The 19,681-nt window shown below is 56.7% G+C and overlaps 2 protein-coding genes across 2 annotated transcripts; both read right to left on the bottom strand.

The window, feature by feature from the left end:
• Positions 1-473: 473 nt before the first annotated feature.
• LOC128978870 (keratin, type I cytoskeletal 15-like) lies at positions 474-5,148 on the bottom strand. Its single transcript, XM_054396901.1, has 8 exons — positions 4,588-5,148; positions 3,863-3,945; positions 2,946-3,102; positions 2,268-2,429; positions 2,054-2,179; positions 1,727-1,947; positions 963-988; positions 474-550 (listed from the first exon to the last, which is right to left on the bottom strand). The coding sequence occupies exons 1-8, from the start codon at positions 5,146-5,148 to the stop codon at positions 474-476; spliced, it is 1,413 nt and encodes a 470-aa protein (XP_054252876.1).
• Positions 5,149-9,649: 4,501 nt separating this feature from the next.
• LOC128978873 (keratin, type I cytoskeletal 19-like) lies at positions 9,650-14,882 on the bottom strand. The gene is made up of 8 exons (XM_054396907.1): positions 14,442-14,882; positions 12,789-12,871; positions 12,326-12,482; positions 11,955-12,116; positions 11,719-11,844; positions 11,150-11,370; positions 10,176-10,201; positions 9,650-9,694 (listed from the first exon to the last, which is right to left on the bottom strand). Exons 1-8 carry the CDS (start codon positions 14,880-14,882, stop codon positions 9,663-9,665), a joined length of 1,248 nt encoding a protein of 415 aa, XP_054252882.1. The 3' UTR covers positions 9,650-9,662.
• Positions 14,883-19,681: the final 4,799 nt, after the last annotated feature.

Here is a 19,681-nt window from a genome sequence, read left to right as displayed (position 1 = left end):
AGTCCAGCTGAGAGGTGTCCCTGGGCATGGAGGGGAGGTTGGAGGAGATGAGCTCTGAGCTCCCTCCCACCTGAGCCATTCTGTGGCTCTATGATTGTGTTAATTCATCATCATTGTTGCTGATGCAGCTCTTGCTCTGGTGACACTGTGCCAGGGGGGTGCTGATGTGTGGCACTGCCACACTGACTCCAAAACACAACAAGACCCTGGGGGGGTTTGCAGAAGCAGAACAGAAACTTTATTGGGGGGAGGTTCCTTAGGAAACTACACAGCTACTGACAGGAAACTAACTTGGCACCTCTGGGGCACAGCCAGGGGTGGAAGGGGAGAGCAGGTGCAGGAGAGCAGCCTTGAGCTGCTGCACACTCTTGGATCTGGCAGAAGCAGAAGAGAGCTGTTCTGAGCATTGGCCCTCGGGCAGGCTGCAGGGGTGTCCTGTGTGGTCTCACCAAAGGGCACTCAGCACTCCCTGCTCAGAACCTCCTGTCACGAGACCCAGGCTTGGCATCATCCTCCAAGCCTGAGCGAAGCCTTGAAGTGCTCAGAGATCCTGTGGGGGGAGAGAAGAACCTCAGATCCCACTGCAAAAGCACTGCTAGAAGCTGCCCCTGCAGGGGGGCTGCCTCCCCATCCCCTCCCTCCAGCTCCTCATCCAGCAAAGCCTGAGGGCACAGCACAGGCTGGCTCTGGATGCATTTTGTGTGGTGTGAACTTGGGAATCTTTGGGATTTGGGCATTTTAGAAGCCCAGGAGGTGGGGAATGGAATCGTTTTGGCAAGCAGATTTCAGAAGTGCACATAAAATAAGTCCAAGTGTGGTGGGTTTGTCTCTGAGGGATGAAGGAAGTGGTGGTTGAGGGCGGAATGTCCTCTGTGCTGGGGAGGAGAAATCCTCAGCCACAAAGCCAGGTTCCTGTTCTGTCAGCTCCTTTCAGCCCCTCTTTAAATCCAAATTTTCCTTACCATCCTTAGGGATCACTCCAGAGAGCCTGCAGGGAAGAGGAATCATTTGGTTACTGACCAGCACTCAGTACTGGCCCTGGTTCCACCTGACCCCCCATGGGTTGTTCCTGCTGCTGTTAAGGTGCTTTGAAGGCCGCTCCTGCAGCTCCAGAGCACAGCTGAGCAGCAGTCACACCACTCCTTGGCCCTGAAATGTCTCTATAGACTTCTCAAGATGTCATCATTTAGAAACAATCTCAGGAGCTGATTCCTCCTCAGAAATCCAAAGCAATTCCATGTGCAAATCAGGGCACAGAAACCTGGATTGCACTGAAGGAAGCTGTGGTCAGTGCCAGGTTCCTTTCTGGCTGGGAGCACTGGGAGGGTCGGGGGGTGCTGAATATTTTCACCTCTGTGCACAAGTACAGAACACCAGGAGCAAAAAAAAAGAAAACAACCCAAAGCCACCCAGCAAGGCTCCAGCAGGCAATGCCAGGCTGAAGGCTCCTGCTGCAGTGCAGCCAGAGGGTTGTGTGAGGCACACAGGAGGCCTCTGGAACCATCACAGCCCAAGTGGCTGCAGTGACATTTCCAAGCCAGCAGCACAACCCAGCTGCAGGCTGAGCTGAGGCACAGCAGGACCTGGCACCTTGCTGGGCACTGCCAGTGCTCGGCTGCATGCTGCGGGTGCAGTGCTGGGATTTAGTCACCCGGAGCCGCTCTGCTCGGGAAGCTGTCAGCTCATTCCCCTTCTCTCAGCACAGCGCCAGTAGGGAGCAACCTACTGTGCGTCCTGGCCCTCCAGCAGCTGGCGGTAGGTGGAGATCTCCTGCTCCAGCCGGCACTTGACGTCCATCAGCATTCGGTACTCCTGGTTCTGCCGCTCCATGTCGCAGCGCAGCTCTGCCAGCTGCTCCTCCACGCCGCTGATCAGTCCCTGCAGCTGTGCCAGCTGCGCGCAGTACCGACCCTCCGTGTCTCGCAGGCTGGCCTCCAGGCCGGCTTTCTGGAGCCAGGGGAAGGCAGAAAAGGGTTAATGTGTCCTGCGGAGGGAAGGCAGAAAGGGAGGCAGGGCAGGGGGCAGGCGAGGGGGGCTGGGGACCGCCGCGCACCATGCTGAGCTGGGACTGCAGCTCGATCTCCAGGCTCTGCACCGAGCGCCGCAGCTCTGTGATCTCTGACTTGCCGCTCTGGATCTCCTGCGTGTGGGTGGCGACCTCCCGGTTCAGCTCATCGGTCTGCAGGGAAGAAGCCTCTGTCACATCCCGGACAGCTGCGCAGAACGGGGAGCAGGGAGGGCCCGGGGCAGCTGGGGAGCAGCCGTACCTGGGTGAAGAACCACTGCTCGGCGTCCTTGCGGTTCTTCTCGGCCAGAGCCTCGTACTGCTCCCGCATCTCCGCCAGCACCCTGGTCAGGTCGATGCCCGGCGCCGCGTCCATCTCCACGTTGACTGTCCCGCTGAGCTGGCTGGAGAACTCCTTCATCTCCTGCGTGGGCAGAGGACACGGAGAAGGTGAGGCTCTGACTCCCCCTGTGCTGCTCCTGCTGGGTGCCACAGTCACCACAGAGGCTTTCTGCTCTCTGCACACTCACACAGGACATTTCCTGGCTGCTTTCAAAGCAAGCAACGGATAAAAAGGGATCATTCTTGGAAAGCAACAGGCAGAAGATGTTTCCACCTCCTGCTCTGGAAGGTGCTGAAGGAACCTTTGGAACCCTTCTCTGCTCTGCAGTAACTTACACCTAGGTGACTTTCGCTCAGCCTAGCTGCCCCAGGGACCTCTCTGATGCTTCTGGATGTCAGACTGAACCCAGCAGGTCTGAACCTTTTGTGGCCACCCGAATGCTTCCCAGGACACCCTCTGGATTATTTCACATCACACTTCTCACGAAGCTATGATGCTGCCATTCAGCTTTTGCTGTTTGTATTTCCTTCTCCCCACCCAAGAGGCACAAATTCCAAAGGGAATTAATTTCCTCTCTGTGCTGTTATGGACTCTCACCTCCTCATGGTTCTTCTTGAGGTAGGCCAGCTCCTCCTTCAGGGTCTCAATCTGCATCTCCAGGTCAGCTCTGGACAGGGTCAGCTCATCCAGGACCCTCCTCAGGCCGTTGATATCAGACTCCACGCTCTGGCGCAGGTACAACTCATTCTCATACCTGCAGGGTGAGGAGGAACAGCTCTGGAGCAGCTCTGAATTTGTGCTCAGCAGGTCTGGCAGAGGATGAGATTTGCTATGGATTGGGGCAGGAGCAGTGCTCTGGAAAGGAATTGATGGGCACTGAAAAGAAGAGTAAAAGGAGTACTGTGCAGAAGCTGATAGTGGCTGTCAGCAGCCACAGGCAGGGTGGCATCCAGCACAGGCTGTTGGCAGAGTCCTCTTCAAGGTGGCCTGAAGGGCAGCAGAGATTGCCCAGCTCTGCCTGGGGCACCACAAACCTACAGCTACATCCCTGCAGGGTAACTCAGCTGCTCAGGTACCTTGCTCAGGTCCCCAGCAGGGTCTGATGTCTGCCCCAAGCCCCTCAGTGTTTTGCTGATTCAATTTCAGGCTGCCCAAGAGGGAAGTGCAGCAGCCAGCAGTCACCTCCTCACACCACCCTGCTCCTTCCCAGTCTGTTCCTGGCTTCCTTGGGCCAGTAAAGCCAGGCAAGAGCATCACCAACAACCTCTGACAGGAGCTGGGAGATCTGAGCTGTGCCTGTTCCAAACTCAGCTCTCACCACGCTGATTCTCTCTGCCAGGGGTTGTTCCCTCAGAGGTTGTCAAGGGAAAATCCTTTTCCATCACTGTAAAGTGTCTCCTTCAGTGGCTGAAGCAAATTTCTGGATGTAAAGTGATGCTAAACTTTAGAGAACTGTCTGTAGAAAGAAACAGAGCCCAGGAGAGAGCAGCCAAACATGCTGCAGGTGAACTCACTTCAGCCTGAAGTCATCTGCAGCCAGCCTGGCATTGTCGATCTCCAGGACCACCCTGGAGTTGTCGATGGTAGCTGCAAGGATCTGGGGATGAAGAAACACAGAGGAAGGGTCCTGTGAATGATGCTCAACCAGCAGGGTCCTGGGTGCATGCTCAGTGGTTGCTGAGGCTGGGATCCTTCCAAGAGGGTAGAAAAAGAGACCCTGGGGTGATGCCACTGCCCTGGGGCTTGCAAGGGCTGCTGCTGCTCTCTGCTCTGGGTGTGACTCTCAGAGCTCTCACAGGGAGACCCCCAGGCAGTGAGCACTCCCCGTGCTCCACAGGCAACCCAGAGCTGAGGCACCTTCCAGTGAGGTGCCAGAGAACAGCTTGTGAAACCTGATCCTAACTGCACAGGGGAGTTCAGTCCTCAGCCTCTGAGGCCTACCTAGCACCTTCTTCCCTGGTGGATCACTGAGCAGCCAGGATCACTCCAGCCCCCTCCTGCCATGCCTTGCTGACTTCCACTGCACTTATTTAGATTTCCTATTTTCAGGATAAAATGTTTGGGGTTTCAATCCAGACCTGGCTATTCTTTTCTGCTGGCATGCTCACAGCAGAGGGTGTTTGGGGCTGGGGAATCCCACATCTACTTAGTCATGCTTTGAGCTTGCTTTGAGGAGGTGGAGGCTGTGGCTGCACCCCTTTGGTGCAGCCCAAGCCCTCCTGCAGACCCTCTGCCATACCTTGTCCCGGAGGTCCTCGATTATCTTGTAGTAGTGGCTGTAGTCCCTGGCTGGGCTGCTGGGAGCCTGCTTCTGGTACCAGTCTCGGATTTTCACCTCCAGGTCGGAATTTGCCTCCTCCAGAGCTCGCACCTTGTCCAGGTAGGAGGCCAGGCGGTCGTTCAGGTTCTGCATGGTGACCTTCTCGTTTCCAGACAGCAGCCCATCGCCCCCACCAAAGCCCCCACCAAAGCCCCCACCGAGGTCAAAGCCTCCCCCAAAGCCAGCCCCTCCACCGAAGCCAGCCCCTCCACCGAAGCCACAGGCAGCACCTCCACCAAAGCCTCCTCCATAGCCACCACCAAACCCAGAGGACAAGCCCCCACCATAGCCTCCTCCTGAAGAGGAGACATACCTAGCTGAGGAGATGGAGACCCCCCTCCCACCAGAGCCCCCATGGATGCTTGGGGCTCGGCAGGCTCCCCCTGCCCGGATGGAGGAGAGGCGAGAGCTGCTGCCCCCCCCAGCCCCAAAGCTGCCCCCGTAGGTAGAAGAAGAGCTGTGCAGGAAGGGCGTGGCCATGGCTGCAGCAGGAGGCACGGAGGGCAGCTGGTGGTGCAGAAGAGGAAGGTGTTTGCCTTCACTGCCCCGCAGCTGCTTTTATATCCTCAAGAGAGGGTGTTGGGAGACAAACCCAAGCTGCAGCCCTCCCTCCGAAATTCCTCCTCCCTAGAGGTGAGGCCAATTCTGATGACACTGCTGGCAGGCAGAGCTGGCAGCACATCGCAGGGGCTTGAGGTTTCTTTTTTTTAATCACACAAAAGGGATGATTCAGGGGAGTGTTTTTTTTTTTTTCTCGAGGCTATAGTTCTCTGAAACTGGGGAGTTTATTTCTCTGACATTTAAGAATGGAAAAACAAAGTGAGTTTGGCCACACCCAGGCACCCATTTACCAACCCCCACGGCTAGTGGCTGGGAATCAGCTCCTTCTGAAAGTCAAGGTTCACCAAAATTCGCCTTTCACTGGAAAACCTGCAGCCAGCAGCTCCTCCCCCACCAGCTCTTCTTTCATTCCCCACCTGGAATGGAATCTGAGATGTTCTTGCTGCTGTCCTGTGCTTGGAGCTGCTGTTGAGACCTGGGAGTCTGAATTTCTGGTACAGAAAGTGTAAAATGAGGAATCATTCACAGCAGTCACTGTGCAGGGAGAGTGAGCACAGCTCCCCTCCTGCTGCTGGTGGCACAGTCCAGAGGGGCAGCACTAGGCTGAGATAGTTCTGCTGAAAGGATAAATGTGGGAGGAGGAATCCCTGAGGCTTTTGGAGGCAGGCTGGGTTGAGAGGAAACTGTTCAGATGTTCAGGGCCAAGCTGGAGGCCACTGCTGAGCAGAGGATTTGAGAAGCACTGAGCAGAGTCACCTGAATCCCTCACCTGAGTGGGGTCTGGGGCCCTGCCGGGTTCCAGATCCAGATGGTTTAGCAGTGGGAGCCCAAAGACAGGGACACTGCCCTGGGCAGTGCTCTGTGGGCAGGGGCAGCAGGTAGGGAGGTTTGGAGGAAGCTTGAAGTGCTCCTTCCCCCTGCTGAGTGTGCCACTGGGGTGAGGGCTGTGGACAGGGTGGCAATGCCAGGGGCTCTGCAGAGCCCAATCCTCCGTGGCCAGCAAGGGAACATTATCCAGGTGAAAGGCTCAGGCTGCAGGTGCAGAGGGTGGGGACAAAAAACTGCTGCTGAAGGGGAGCATGGGGTCTAAGAAACTGGGGGCTGAAAGGAGGAAGAAGAGCAGGGTGAGGTGAAGGTGGAAGGAACTTTCTCTGAGCTCCAGGAACCACCAAAGGGATTTTAAAATAAAGCTTTGAAATAACAAAGCCAAAAAAACCTCTTTGCTGGTAGTGTTGGGGTCAGCAGGGGGGGTTGGGGGTACACAGCAGCAGCAAACGAGTTTAGAATCCCAGCTGGGTGAGGTCAGATGAGCTGAGGCTGGAATCAGCCAGGGGCTTTAGAGACCTTGCTGCAGCTTCGGGGGAGGTGCAGCCTTGGCTGCGTGCTGGGGAGCCAAGAACCATCCCCAGCCCTGCTGCCAGAGGCAGTGCAGCAGCCTGGTGCTGAGCCTGTCCTCCCCCCAGCTCTCAGCAGCCACAGGGTGTTTCCCAGCTCTGGAAACATGTTTCAAACTGAACCTGGAGCCGTGCCACAAGGGCCCAGCCTGGCTGCAGGGCAGATGAATGGCTCTGCAGAGCTTGCCAAAGCCATCAGCAGGAGTCAGGAGCTCAGGGACAAGTTCAGGCAAACCCTCCCAAAGGTTAAAAAGTTCCCTTCAGCCCCCTCTGATAGAAATCAGCTGAGAGGGGTGGGTGCTGCTGGGGGGCTCTTTAAGGGAGCCCAGAGCAAGCAAGAGCAAAAAAAAAAAAAAAAAAAACAAAAACAACAACAAAAACAACAAAACACTTCCAGCAAACACCAGGAGGTGTGAGGGGAAACTTTGGGGCTTCTCAGTGCCTCCTGCTTCAGTTTGAGCTTCACTTGCTGGTGAAATGCACTTTGCTCTGCCCAGGGCCCTGTGCCTTGTCCTGAGCTGCTGGCAGATAACACTTGGAACCCCCAGGAGCAGATCCAAAGCTGCTGCTGTCCTGCAGGGGAAAGGAGAATGCAAGGGAGGCTTCAGCAGAGCACTGTGGAGTTTGGGGGTGCTCAGGGATCCTCATCTGCCGCTCACTTCAGCTGCTGGGCTCCACAGGTACCTTCCTGGAGAGAAAAACCCGCACTGGGGGGAGCTGAGCTGGCACCATCAGCCCTCTGCTGCCAGAGAAGGGGCAAAGCTGTGCCTGTGTGCCTCTGTGCCTGTATTCCTGTCTGTCTGTCTGTCTGTGTCTGTGTGCTCAGAATTCGCTCACTCAGGGCACTGATTTGTACACATTTTGTTGTTTGGTTTTTTCCTGTCTCCAGGCTGAAGACTTCTCTGTCAAACCCTGCTGCAGGAGAGCCTTTTGTAACAGCTTCTGTAAGGCAAAGAGACATCAGAAAAATTCATCCCCAGTTTGGTATTGAGTGGAAGTTTGGAAATCTGAAGTGTTTTGGTGAATCTCATTTCAGGTCTGAATGGGAACACCTCTGGGACAGTCCTTGGCTCAATCCTGGGGCCAGCTGAGGTTCTCCAGCCAGGTCCTTCCTTTCAGTCACTGTCTCTGCTCTTTGGCTGTGTTCTGGCTGCCACTAAAAAGTGATCTCTTCCATGTCTCTAAATTCATGAGGTCTGGGCTGCTTCCAGATCCATGACCTCTTAGGACTGTGCAGGACCATCTCCAGTCACTGCTGTGTCTGTCCTGGTGGAGGTCTGCAGTGCTCTGCTCACTCCTCACAGAGCTCCCATCTGCATCATTTCTCCCTAGAGGATCTTGAAGGCAATCAGCTGCCCAAGTGGGAAAAAAGCAGTCCCAAGCCTGTGCCTTCGTTCTGCTCTCTCTTCCCTTTGGGATTTCTCAGCACTGTCCCCACAGAGCTTGTCCCTCACACCCTGCTCAGCACTGTGCGTGGGCTCTGTGCCTCACTGAGCCTCCCTGGAGGACAGCCCCTGACATGCCTGAGCTCTGCAAGCTGCTCTCTTGCTGCTCTTCTGGGATTAGCAGGACTGACACACTGCAGCCTCTCCTTGCAGGAGGACAGAGTTCCATTCAAGAAGCAGCTTGTTGATCCCTTCAGTCTTTGCTGCCAATCCGTCACTCAGGACATTCCTTTAGGGAGCAGGACTCCCCTGACCCACACCTGTGCTGCAGCCTCTGAGTGACTGCATGGGAGCCACACCTGAAACCCTTCCCTGCCCTACAACCAGGGCACAAAATCCCTGCAGTTATAAACTAAACCCAGGTGAGAAACCTAACATCTGCCCCCCTGCGTGCCAGCTGCTCTTGCCCCCACCTCAGTCCCCCTGCACTTCCCTCCTTGCCCTCTTTTCTCCCCCTCTCTGCTGTTCCTCCCCTCCTGTGTCTGGTGTTATTTCCTGGCACAGCTTTTCCCTGTCCCCATGGTGCTGTCATGCAAGGGCTGGGCTGGGATTGTCCCTGTCAGCCCCTGACTGATGCTGGCAGGTCACCTGAGTCACTGCTGAGCCCCAGCCAAGCCCCAGCTCCTGACTGAGGAGCATTGTCCCACCCTGACAGAGGAGCTCTGTGGCTGTGGGCTGTGCCTTGCTCAGTGTTCAGCCTGGAGAAGAGAAGGCTCCAGGGAGGCCTCAGAGCAGCCTTCCAGTACCTGAAGGGGCTACAAGAAGGCTGCAGAGAGACTGTGCCCAAAGGCCTGCAGGGACAGGACATGGGACAGTGGTTTGAGATGGCAGCAGAGCAGATTTACTCTGGGTGTGAGGAACAAGTTCTGCACTAGGAGGCTGCTGGAACACTGCAACAGGTTGCCCAGGGAGGGAGTTGAGGCCCCATCCCCAGAGATATTCAAGCTCAGGCTCCACAAGGCTCTGAGCAACCTGCTCTAGTGGAGATGAGCCTGCTGCCTGCAGGGGGTGGACTGAATGCCCTTTGGAGGTCCCTTCCAACCCAGCCCCTTCCAGGATTCTATGAACTCTCCATTAGTTTGTTCTGAGCAGTCAGTTATGAGGAAGGCTGAAAACATCATCCCTTCCCAAGGGCAAGGAGAGAAGTGCTGAAGGATTTGCTGATGTCCCCTGGAACACAGGCTGCAAGGTGACCTGCTCTGGGGCACTGCAGCCCTGGGGTCACCTGGCTCTGGGCACAGGCCTTGAGGGCAGGCAGCTGGCAGCAGGCTAACTGCTGGGAACAAGGAGCAGTGTGAGAGTGACTGAGAGAGGCTCAGACTGCAAGTAGAAGATTGTCTTTATTGGAGCAGTTACAGCAGCACATGAAGGACCAGAAACCATGGAGAAGCCAACCCAGCTCCCAAGTTAATCACCTAAGGGATGAATCAATCTAAACTTGGTGTGCCAAAGAATTCCTCTGCTCCAGGAGTCCTCTCCAGCTGTTCAGTGATGCTTTCCAGCTCAAGCCTGCTCTTGCCTTGCTCTGCTCTTCAGTTCCTGTGTCTTGGCTGCTTTTGCTCAGCTGGAAGGTGACCCTGGAGGGCTTGCAGAGCTACTTCCCCTCAGCCAGCTTGTCCCTTTTGTCTGCAGTAACACAGAGACAGGAGAGCAATGACTCAGGTGTGGCACAGAGGACCCCACGCTGCAGTGGGCACTGAGCTCAGGTCTCAGCCCCCCTCCCCTTCTCCCAGAAGTTTTCTGCCTCACAGCAGGGATTTGTGTCCCCCTGCACTGTGACCTTTAGAAGCTGAAGGCTGAGTTTCACCTGCATGTTCCTGCAGCTCCCCTGAGCTGCCCAAGATTAAATTTCCTGGATCCTTTCACCTAAGGGTGATTAACCATTTGGGGCCTTACTGCAGCATGCTCTGAGGTGCTTTCAGCTGGTGACAGATTTATTCAGCTCTAGCCAGAGCCACATTTTGCTGCTTAAGGATCCTGGCTGTGACAGCAACCAGTGCAGCCGCTCAGGGGTGGACATAGGGCTCACTAGCCTTCACTCCACTGCCTTCTAGGAAATCAAACCCCTTGGGGTCCTGAAGGCTTCCTGCAAAGCAAGAACTCTTACCTGCAGTTCCAGAAGAGCCAAACATCCTGCAGAGCAAAGAGAAGGCAGTCATGGAGAGGAAGGAGCTGATGCCATCCAAACCTCTCCACCCCTCCCTCAGTTTTTGGTCCCAGACCGTGAGCCACCTCCATCCTCGAGGCTCCATGGGAAGAGAGTGGTGCTGCCCCGTGGGGACCACCCCATGGCTGCCAAACAGCCCCCTCCTGCCTTCCCTTCTCCTCACAGCATCTCCTCTCTCTGATCCCCAGGAGGCAGGAGCTGTCTCACTGCTCACAGGAGGGTTAGGAGAGGTTGGTGCTGGTCTTACATCCTGTGAGGCATCCTGTGAGGCATCAGCTCCTGCACCACCCGTGCTGGGAGCCCATCAGCTGTCACTTGACCTCTCAGCTGTGTCTCTCTCACTGGGGGGAGACCTCCTCACTCTCTACCACTGCCTGAAAGGAGGTTGGAGTGGGGTGGGGATTGGTCTCTTCTCCCTAGGAACAAGTGATAGGGTCAGAGGAAATGGCCTTCAATTGCCCCAGGGGAGGTTTGGGTTGGACATCAGAAGAAACTTCCTCCCTGGAAGGGTTCTCAAAGCCTGGCACAGGCTGCCCAGGGAGGTGGTGGAATCCCCATCCCTGGAGGGGTTTGAAAGAGGCAGAGATGTGGTGCTGAGGTCCATGGCTTAACCTTGGCAGAGCCAGAGAATGGTTGGACTGGAGGAGCTGAAAGGGCTTGGCCAACCCAGACAATTCCATGGCTCTGTGGCTTGACCTCTGGCACTGCCTGACACTGTTTACCTTTTGTGTAGCAACCCTCTGAGGTACTCACTGGGAATGGGAATTGCAACATTTCCAGGGACATGGACTCGTTAAGAGCTTGAGAGCCCAGAGTGCCCAAGGCTGTGGTTACTGGGGCAGAGGGGCACCCTGGCACAGCCAGGTCCTGTGGGGCTAAGCAGGGAGGCTTGGTGCAGCCACACAGCTCCTTACTGTGCATCCTGCCCCTCCAGCAGCTGTCTGTAGGTGGAGATCTCCTGCTCCAGCCTGGTCTTGGTGTCCATCAGGCTCTGGTACTCCTGGTTCTGCCGCTCCATGTCCGCACGCAGCTGTGTCAGCTGCTCCTCCAGGCTGCCCACCAGCCCCTGCAGCTGTGCCAGCTGTGCCTCGAACCGAGCCTCCGTGTCTGCCAGCGTGCCCTCCAGAGCTGCCTTCTGCAGGCACAGGGGCACTGGGTCAGGGGGAGGCATTGGGCGGGGGGAAAGGGCTGCTCCTGGGCAGGGCTCACAGTGCCCTCCAGAACTGCCTTCTGAGGGCACGGGGGCGAGGGGGAGACACGGGGGGCACTGCTCGAGGGACAGGCAGGGGCAGGCACGGGGGGCACCGCTCGGGGGGCAGGGAGAGGCAGGCACGGGGGGCACCGCTCGGGGGGCAGGGAGAGGCAGGCACGGGGGGCGCTGCTCGGGGGGCAGGGAGAGGCAGGCACGGGGGGCACCGCTCGGGGGGCAGGGAGAGGCAGGCACGGGGGGCACCGCTCGGGGGGCAGGCAGGGCTCTCGGTACCATGTTGAGCTGGGACTGCAGCTCGATCTCCAGCCCCTGCAGAGTGCGCCTCAGGTCGCTGATCTCGGTCCTGCTGCTCTGCAGCTGCTCGGTGTTGACGGCGACCTCCCGGTTCAGCTCCTCCGTCTGAAGCAGAGAGAGCAGCAGATGGGGAATGGAGGCTCCCAGCATTGCTCAGGAGGCTTTCGCAGCGGTTTTTGGGTCTCGGTGCCTGCACAGGAGGGAGGTTTTCCTACCTTGCTGTGGAACCAGGCCTCAGCATCCTTCCTGTTCTTCTCAGCCAGGTTCTCATATTGGTCTCTCATATCAGCCAGGATCTTGGAGAGGTCAATGCCTGGAGCAGAGTCCAGTTCCACATTGACTTGGCCAGTGACTTGTCCTTGCAGGGCAGCCATTTCCTGTGTGGACAGGGCAGAGAAGACAAAAGAGAGGACATGAAATGCAAACCTGCTGAACCTTCCACTCCTCCTTCGAGGGCTGAGCTCTGGCTGAGTTCCCTTAGACCCTCACAGGGGAATCCTTAGCTTCCTTCCTGCGCTGTTGGAGTCCTGAGGAGCTCCACACTTCTGGTTTTCTCACACCACTTTCAAACTTGGGGATGTTTTACCTCCTCATGGTTCTTCTTGAGGTAGGCCAACTCCTCCTTCAGGTTCTCAATCTGCAGCTCCAGGTCAGCTCTGGCCAGGGTCAGCTCATCCAGGACCCTCCTCAGGCCGTTGATGTCAGCCTCCACGCTCATGCGCAGAGCCTGCTCCGTCTCAAACCTGGGCAAGGCCAAACCAAGCTCTCAGGCTGCCTGCTGGAGGCAGCTCAGCCTCTGCTGGGTCACATCTGTCTGCTGGGGTTGCTTATGTGCTGAATGGTGCCCAGCACTGAACCTTTCTCACCATACCCTACATGACACCCCCCCGACCTGTGGTGCCCTCGGCAAATGCAGCAAAGGCTGGGCTGCAGTGGCAGGACCAAGCTGGTTCTCACACAGATTTTAGGGCATCCCTTGCTTTCCTCACTGCCCTTCAGGCAGGATTCCTGCCTGCCCAAGGTTCTTTTTCCTCCCAGGAGTGACTCACTTGGTTTTGAAGTCATCAACAGCCAGCCGAGCGTTGTCAATCTGCAGCACGATCTTGGAGTTGTCGATGGTGGCATCCAGGATCTACAAGGAAAGAGAGCTGAGTGCTGGGGCTGGACCAGCTCTGCTCTCTTCTTTCCTGCTCTGAAGACAGAGAGTTAAGATTCTCTTTGGGTTGTAGCTACAGCAAGTGAGAGCAGGTTGCTTTGTTCTGGGCAGGGAAGTGCCCACGGCCTGCAGTAAGCTTCACAGCAGAACTTTGGCCACCACTGTCACTTGTGGAGAGGTCCCTTGGCTCCTCTGGCTTTCAGCTGAAGTGCCACAGTGAGACAAAGCTTGGTGCTGCCTTGGAGGGGAAGGCTTCAGTGAGCCAGGGTTTGGGTGGTGGTTTAGACTCACAGAATCCCAGAGTGGCTCAGGTTGGAAAGGAGCTCAGAGCTCAGCTACTCCAACCTCCCCTCCATGCCCAGGGACACCTCTCAGCTAGACTCAGCTGCTCAAGGCCTCATCCAGCCTGGCCTTGAACACCCCTAGGAGGAGGAATCCACAGCCTCCCTGGGCAGCGTGTGCCAGAGTCTCACCATCCTCACACTGAAGAACTGCAGTGGGAAGTGACTGCAAGGTCTGCAGGACTTTAAACTAAAGGAGTCCTTTATGTGGTGGGGCTCACACTGCTGTGAAGGATTTGGGCACATCCTCATTCCCCAGAGCATTCAGGATGGTGTTTGTTGGCTCTTCTCATGCACCATGAAAGCCTCTAAAGGAGGTGGTGGTTTGTGAGAGGTAGTCCCTGCTCAAGTTTCCCTGGAAGGCTGCAAGTCCTCTTTGCCTGCCACTCTGAAAACTCGAGAGGACACCCACAACAGCAGCTGGAACAACATTTTCCTCTCACTTAAGTAAAGAGAGGAAAGGCAGGAGGGAAAAGAAAAGTCAGAGGAGAAAGCCTGGCTGCCAGTGCTGCCCCTGCTGGGCTCAGTGACTGAGGCCAGGTGGGAATGTGGCTGTGCTGAGGCAGGAAGCAGTGCCCTCAGTCATGAACCTGGGGCTGAGGTTTCCTTTCTGTGCTCTCCCAGCTGTGCCCCTGTCTGCTGTCTGTGTATCAGCTGCAGGGATCTGTTATCAGCTGCTGGGATTAGTGCTGCATTAGATATGGGATTGATTCCTTCCTTTGCCCACAAGCCAAAGGGACCAGCCCTCTTATTCCAGTTCCAAGCTTCAATAAGCAAAATGTGGAAGGAAAGGAAGTGTTTGGTGATGGAATCTTTCTAGTCCCAGGACTGTCTTTCCCAGCCTGTGTTTGTCCCTGCCTCTGAGGCTGGTCCTGCTCCTGATCACACAGACCCACAGGTTGCTTCTGGGCTCTCTTTGGCCTTCTGTGGTCACCCAGAGGTGAGCTGCCCATAGCTGTGTGTGTACAGAGAGATGCTCTGCTAACAGCAAGCACCAGAGGATTAGGCACCAAGGCACCTCAGGCTGACTGCTCCGTGTGTTCTGGAGAGCATTTCAAGAGCAGATCCTTCCATACTCATCAATGCCTTCCTCTCCCTGTCCTGTCCCCAGCTGCAGTCCCTGCTGAGGTTTCCCTCCCTGGGTGTTTGTGCTTCCCCCTGGAGTGCAAGCCCCGGGGTGGTTTGCAGGAGCTGCCAGCACCTACCTTCTCTCGAAGCTCTTCAATAGTCTTGTTGTAGGCACTGTAGTCCCGGGAGGGGCCTGGCCCTTGCTTTTGGTACCAGCCCCGGATCTTGGTCTCCAGGTCAGCGTTTGCCTCCTCCAGGGCTCTCACGTTCTCCAGGTAGGCAGCCAGGCGCTCGTTCAGGCTTTGCATCGTTGCCTTCTCGTTGCCCGAGAGCAGCCCTTCGCCACCGCCCAGCCCCCCGAAGCCTCCCCCGAAGCTGCTGCTGAAGCTGCTTCCATAGCCACCCCCCAGGCCGCTTCCCAAGCCAGAGGAGACAAACCTGGCAGAAGAGACTGAGACCCCCCTGCCCCCGGAGCCGCCGTGGATGCTTGGAGCCCTAAAGGAAGCTCCACCGAAACGCAGCGAGGAGCCGCCAGGTGCCACGGGGGAGGTTGTCTGCCTGAAGCTGTAGGTGGCCATGGTGGGAAGTGGCAAGGACCTGAGCCGAGCTGCAGCCTCCAGAGTCTGTGCTCGGGCCCCCCTGCCCTGCTCTTTTATGCCGCTGGCAATGGGAGTTGTCCCCGGGAGCTGTTATCTGAGCCCCGTGGAATTTATCAGCCGGGAGCCTCCTGCCAGCGCGGCAGGTCCCTCCCCTTGGTCAGCGGCTCTGAAGGGCTGCGGTTCCTCCCCGCATCCCTGCATCCACAGCAGCCCATTCCCTCCCCCTGGAAGCGGAGGCTGGGATCCAGAGGTGGCCTCACCCCGCAGAGGGGAGCGTCCGGAGCCCAGCTGGGCTTCAGCTGGCTGGGGACAAAAGGCTGCGAGTGCCCAGCCCTGCTGCAGCCACCGGGGTCATGCAGTGGCTTTGTCCATGTCACCCAGGAAGGGGCTGGGAACAGAGCTTGGAAGGAGCCCAGGATGTGCAGCCCTTGGCGGAACAGCTTCCCACCTGTTTCCTTCCTTCCCTTGAGAAGTCTTCTTCCTGAAGGGAATTTCACTGTTTCCTTTTTTGCTCTCAGTTCCTTCTGGGCTGGCAGCAGAGGAGAGGTCTGGCAGAGGACATGCCTGGGCTGGAGCAGTCTCCTGTTCTGCACAACCAAGAGTCCTGTCCAAGGAAGAGCAGGCACAGACCTGGAGAGTGAGCACCAACAGGAACAAGTCCCTGGTGAGACTTTGAGTCCTGGAAGAGAGGAGTGAGCAGAGGGGACACAACTCCTCAGCCTTCTGCTCTGTTTGGTTCCTGCAAAGGTTATTTCTGGAATGTTCCAGCCCTGCATGGCCCAGGAGGGACTGTCCAAAGCAGAGCTGCTTCGTTGCTGCCAGCTCCTCAGGAGCATCCCTGGCAGGAGCATCCCTCACACCTCCTCCTCCTTTCTCTCCCTTCCCACCCTTCTCTCCCTCCAAAACCCTGTGACTGCTCTAAAGCTGGAAGGAGGGAGCTGGCCCAGCAGTGTTGGCAGATTCCAGGGAGCAGCCAGGGCTGGGCAGAAATTCCTCCAGCTCCAAGGAGGGCAGAACCTTTGGAGCAGAGGTGCCTGTGTGGTGGTGCAGGGAGAAATCCGTTTTGTCCCAAAGTAAGGAGCTAAAGAGCTAAGCCTAAGAGGCATGTGGGGGGCTCTGAGCTCTCTACAGTCATGAAAAGTGCCTCAGGAGCTGCTGAGGCCTGGGCAGTGCTGGGCTGGTTTGTGCAGAGGAAATGGCAAACAGCAGGGCAAGGGCAGGGAGGGGAGGAGAGCAAACAGAGAGGCTGGAAGGTGGCCAAGGCACCTGCACCACCAGCCCCATTGGTCTGCATCTGGTGGTGAGGCTGTGCCAGAGGAATTCTGCAGTGACTCAGGGCCAGGACACCTCACCTGAGGTGGACAAAGCATGGCCCAGCCTTGCCCTGGTCCAGTGCTGCAGCCTGGGCATAGCTCAGCTCAGCTCTTTGCTCCCTGTGGAGCCTGCAGCACTCAGAGGGCTCTGCAGTGCCCAGTGAAAAACTGCCCAGCACCAATGCCCAGCACCACTGCCCAGCACCACTGCCCAGCCTGCACAAGAGCTCCAGAGAACACTTCTGGCTGCCACAGAGACACTAAAGCTTCCTGCTGTGGACCTGAATGTCCTGCTGTGGACCTGGGGAAGAAAAACCTGCCCAGCAGGTCCCTGTGAGCAGGTGGAAGAAGAGTGTCAGGATGGCAGCCTGCCTGCAGAGCAGGGGAGAGCTGCAGGGCAGTGGGGAGTGGGTGGTGAAGCCCAGAGCTAGAGCATGAGGAGCACAAATCCACTGGACAGAGGTGCAGGAGGCTTACAGGAGAGCAGCCTCCTGGGTTGTCTCCTGCTGCAAGGAGAGGGCAACCTCCTTCCCCTGGGTGCTCCAGCAGCACTCAGAGCAGGTCTGGGGGGTTGCAGGATGAGATGCACATCAATGGTGCTACACAGGAGTGTGTGGCCCAGCTCATGAAACCTGGGGGCAGCCACCCTCATACATCAGCTTGCAGCAGGGGTGGCTTCAACACAGGGGGTGAAACCTCCCCAAGAAGGAAATCCTGCTCCTCAGGGCAGCTGAGAGTGGCAGGAGAGGAAAAGCTTTGGAGGTTCTCTCAGGTGGAGCAAGAGTTTGATCTTGGTTACACCACCAAGTGTGTCACAGGCTTCTGGTATCCAACCCCATCCCTGCCACTTCCCATCCCCATCCCTGCCTCTTCCCATCCCTATCCCTGCCTCTTTCCAACCCTGTCCCTGCTGCTTTCCAACCCCACTCCTGCTGCTTTCCAACCCCATCCCTGCTGCTTCCCATCCCCATCCCTGCTGCTTTCCAACCCCACTCCTGCTGCTTTCCAACCCCATTCCAGCTGCTTCCCATCCCCATTCCTGCTGCTTTCCAGCCCCCTTCCTGCTGCTCCCAGGGGTTTATTGATTATCATGCAACCTACTTCCATGCCCCTGGTGCCCTCTTGGCATTCCTTACATCCTGCTAAGCCTCCTCCCAGGCAGTTCCAATGGATTGGACTCTGTGGAGGGTTTAGGCTCCATTGGTGGTGCCTGCAGCTCCCTGGGTGTTCTCTGGTTGTTGTTCTAATTGTTCCTTCTCCTACTCTCAATGTTCCAGGGGGGATCATTCTTCCTGCCTACCTCTGCTTCCACCAGGGATGTGCTTCTGGACTCTTCTGCAGGCACATTTTCAGCCTTCATCTCTTCTGCTCAGGAGAACTTCAGCCACCCCACTCTGCATGGCCCCTGCCCTCTATAAACCACAGCCTGGGGTGGTTCTCTCTCCTGGGGAAGGTCACAGGCATTGGGATCTCTTTAATTCAAACACAAAATTGCCTCTGGTTGGTTTTTATTTTGTTTTTTTTTCTCTCTGAACTTCCTTGTGGGAAGAAGCAGAGCTAACAAGAATGGATCTGTAGCTGGGCCTGAAAGGGCTGCCTTGAGTGGCAGCTTTTGGCTTCCCTCTTTTCTGTCCCACTATAAATCATTTCTTTTGAATCCTCCCAGATTTCTCATTGCCACACAGTGGCTGGAGGTGCCAGCAGAGGCAGAGACAAGAATGTTTCCATGCTGCCAGGGGCAGGTCCCAGCACATGCTGCCAGCAGTGTTAGGAGAGGGGAGAAAAGAGCAGAGATAAGAACTCTCCAAACTTCCTCAAAGTTCTCACTTCTGCAAAGCTGGGGGAATGAGATCTGGTGAGGAGGAGTGCAGGAGGGGTTCGTGATTTCTGTACTGGGAGGGATGAGAGAGAAAGCCAGGTGAGGGGTCAGGAATGGGGAGAGGAATGGGTTGGGTTGGAAGGGACCTCAGAGATCAGCCAGCTCCAACCCCCTGCCAGGGGCATGGGCACCTCCCACCAGCCCAGGTTGCTCAAGGCCTCATCCAACCTGGCCCTGAACACCTCCAGGGAGGAGGCAGCCACAGCCTCCCTGGGCAGCTTGTGCCAGGGTCTCCCCCACCCTCACTGTCAGGAATTTCTTCACCATCTCCAGTCTCAATCTGCCCTCTTCCCAGAGGCAGGAAGGGAGTGATCAGACAATGATTTGATGGATCCCTCTTCAGCTCCCTGATCTGGGGACTTCTGATTGAATTTCTCAGTGTTTGTCACTTCCATGATGTGGGATATGTAGGTGTGAAGGAACCATGAGCAGCTCAAACACTCCATAAGTGGGAGCAGGGCAAACACTTGGCACAGGCAGCTGGCTCTGCCTTGGGCAATGCCTCAGCATTGTCTCTGTTTCCCTAGAAACTGAAGTAGCTCTAAAGTCCTGAGCTCGCTAGCAGCCCAGGGCTGGCAGCCCAGGACCCTGCTGGCCATGCAGTACCTGAGGTGGGAAAAGAAAAGAGAATTTCCTTAGGTAAAAATGGTGAGAAGAGAAGCTCAGCAGGGACCCAGCCCTGGGGCTGGCAGCCAAGGCTCTGGGTGTATTTTTACACTTCCTCTGCCCTGGTTCCTGCCTGGCAAAGCTCAGCAAGCTGTGCTGGGGCTGGGAAGGATTCTGGAGTCAAGTGTCCAGCTGGCAAGAGGCCACCTCCTCAAGTCAGGTTTCTGCAGGCAGCAGCCCTGGCAAGGCCACCACCAACCCCAAACAGCCCCAGCCAGTGCCAGGCTGCCAGGGCCCAGCCCTGGCTGTGATTCATGTTGTAGGAGGAGGCACAGAGCTCCTCAGGGGGCATTTCCCCACAGGCCACCTGGAAAATTCCTGCTCCAAAATCCCAGGCTTGGGAGAAACAGAGTGGATTGCTTTCAGAGGAGCTCCTGTGCTCATCATCATTTTGCACAGTCTGAGGTTGAGTTGTGGGAAAGAACTCGACCAGGATTAATTAACTGATTGATTAACGAGGCTGGAGGTGCCTCTGGTCCACAGCCACACTCAGTGCCAGGCCCAGCAGTGGATGCCAGTGGAAAGGTGTTGCCTGCAGCCAGCCTTAGCCATGCCAGCCCAGTGTGGGCTGGTAATGAGTGGGTTAAGGAGCAGGAACTGCAGCCTGCACAGGCAGCTCTGCAGGCAGTGCCAGGGCAGGGAAGAGCTCCTCAGGTGCTGGGTGGCTGAGTCTGGCCTCAGTGTCTGCTGTGCTGTGAGATACTTCAGGGCTCAGAGCTTCACAGCAGCTCAGCCTGGCCATGGGAATGGATTCTGCCCCTTTGCTCTGCTCTTCTCCTAAGCTCCTGGCCAGGTTCCCTTGTGCAGGTGGAGATGATTCCTTTCCAGAGCTGAGGAACTCAAACACACCCAGAGGCTGCTGCTCAGCAGCAGGCACCGTCTGCACCTCCACAGTCCCCCCTGCAGGGCTCTGCTCTCAG

The sequence above is a fragment of the Indicator indicator genome, chromosome 39 (assembly GCF_027791375.1).
Source record: "Indicator indicator isolate 239-I01 chromosome 39, UM_Iind_1.1, whole genome shotgun sequence".
In the NCBI taxonomy this organism is placed as follows: domain Eukaryota; kingdom Metazoa; phylum Chordata; class Aves; order Piciformes; family Indicatoridae; genus Indicator; species Indicator indicator.
This window is presented reverse-complemented; position numbering and strand designations above follow the sequence as displayed.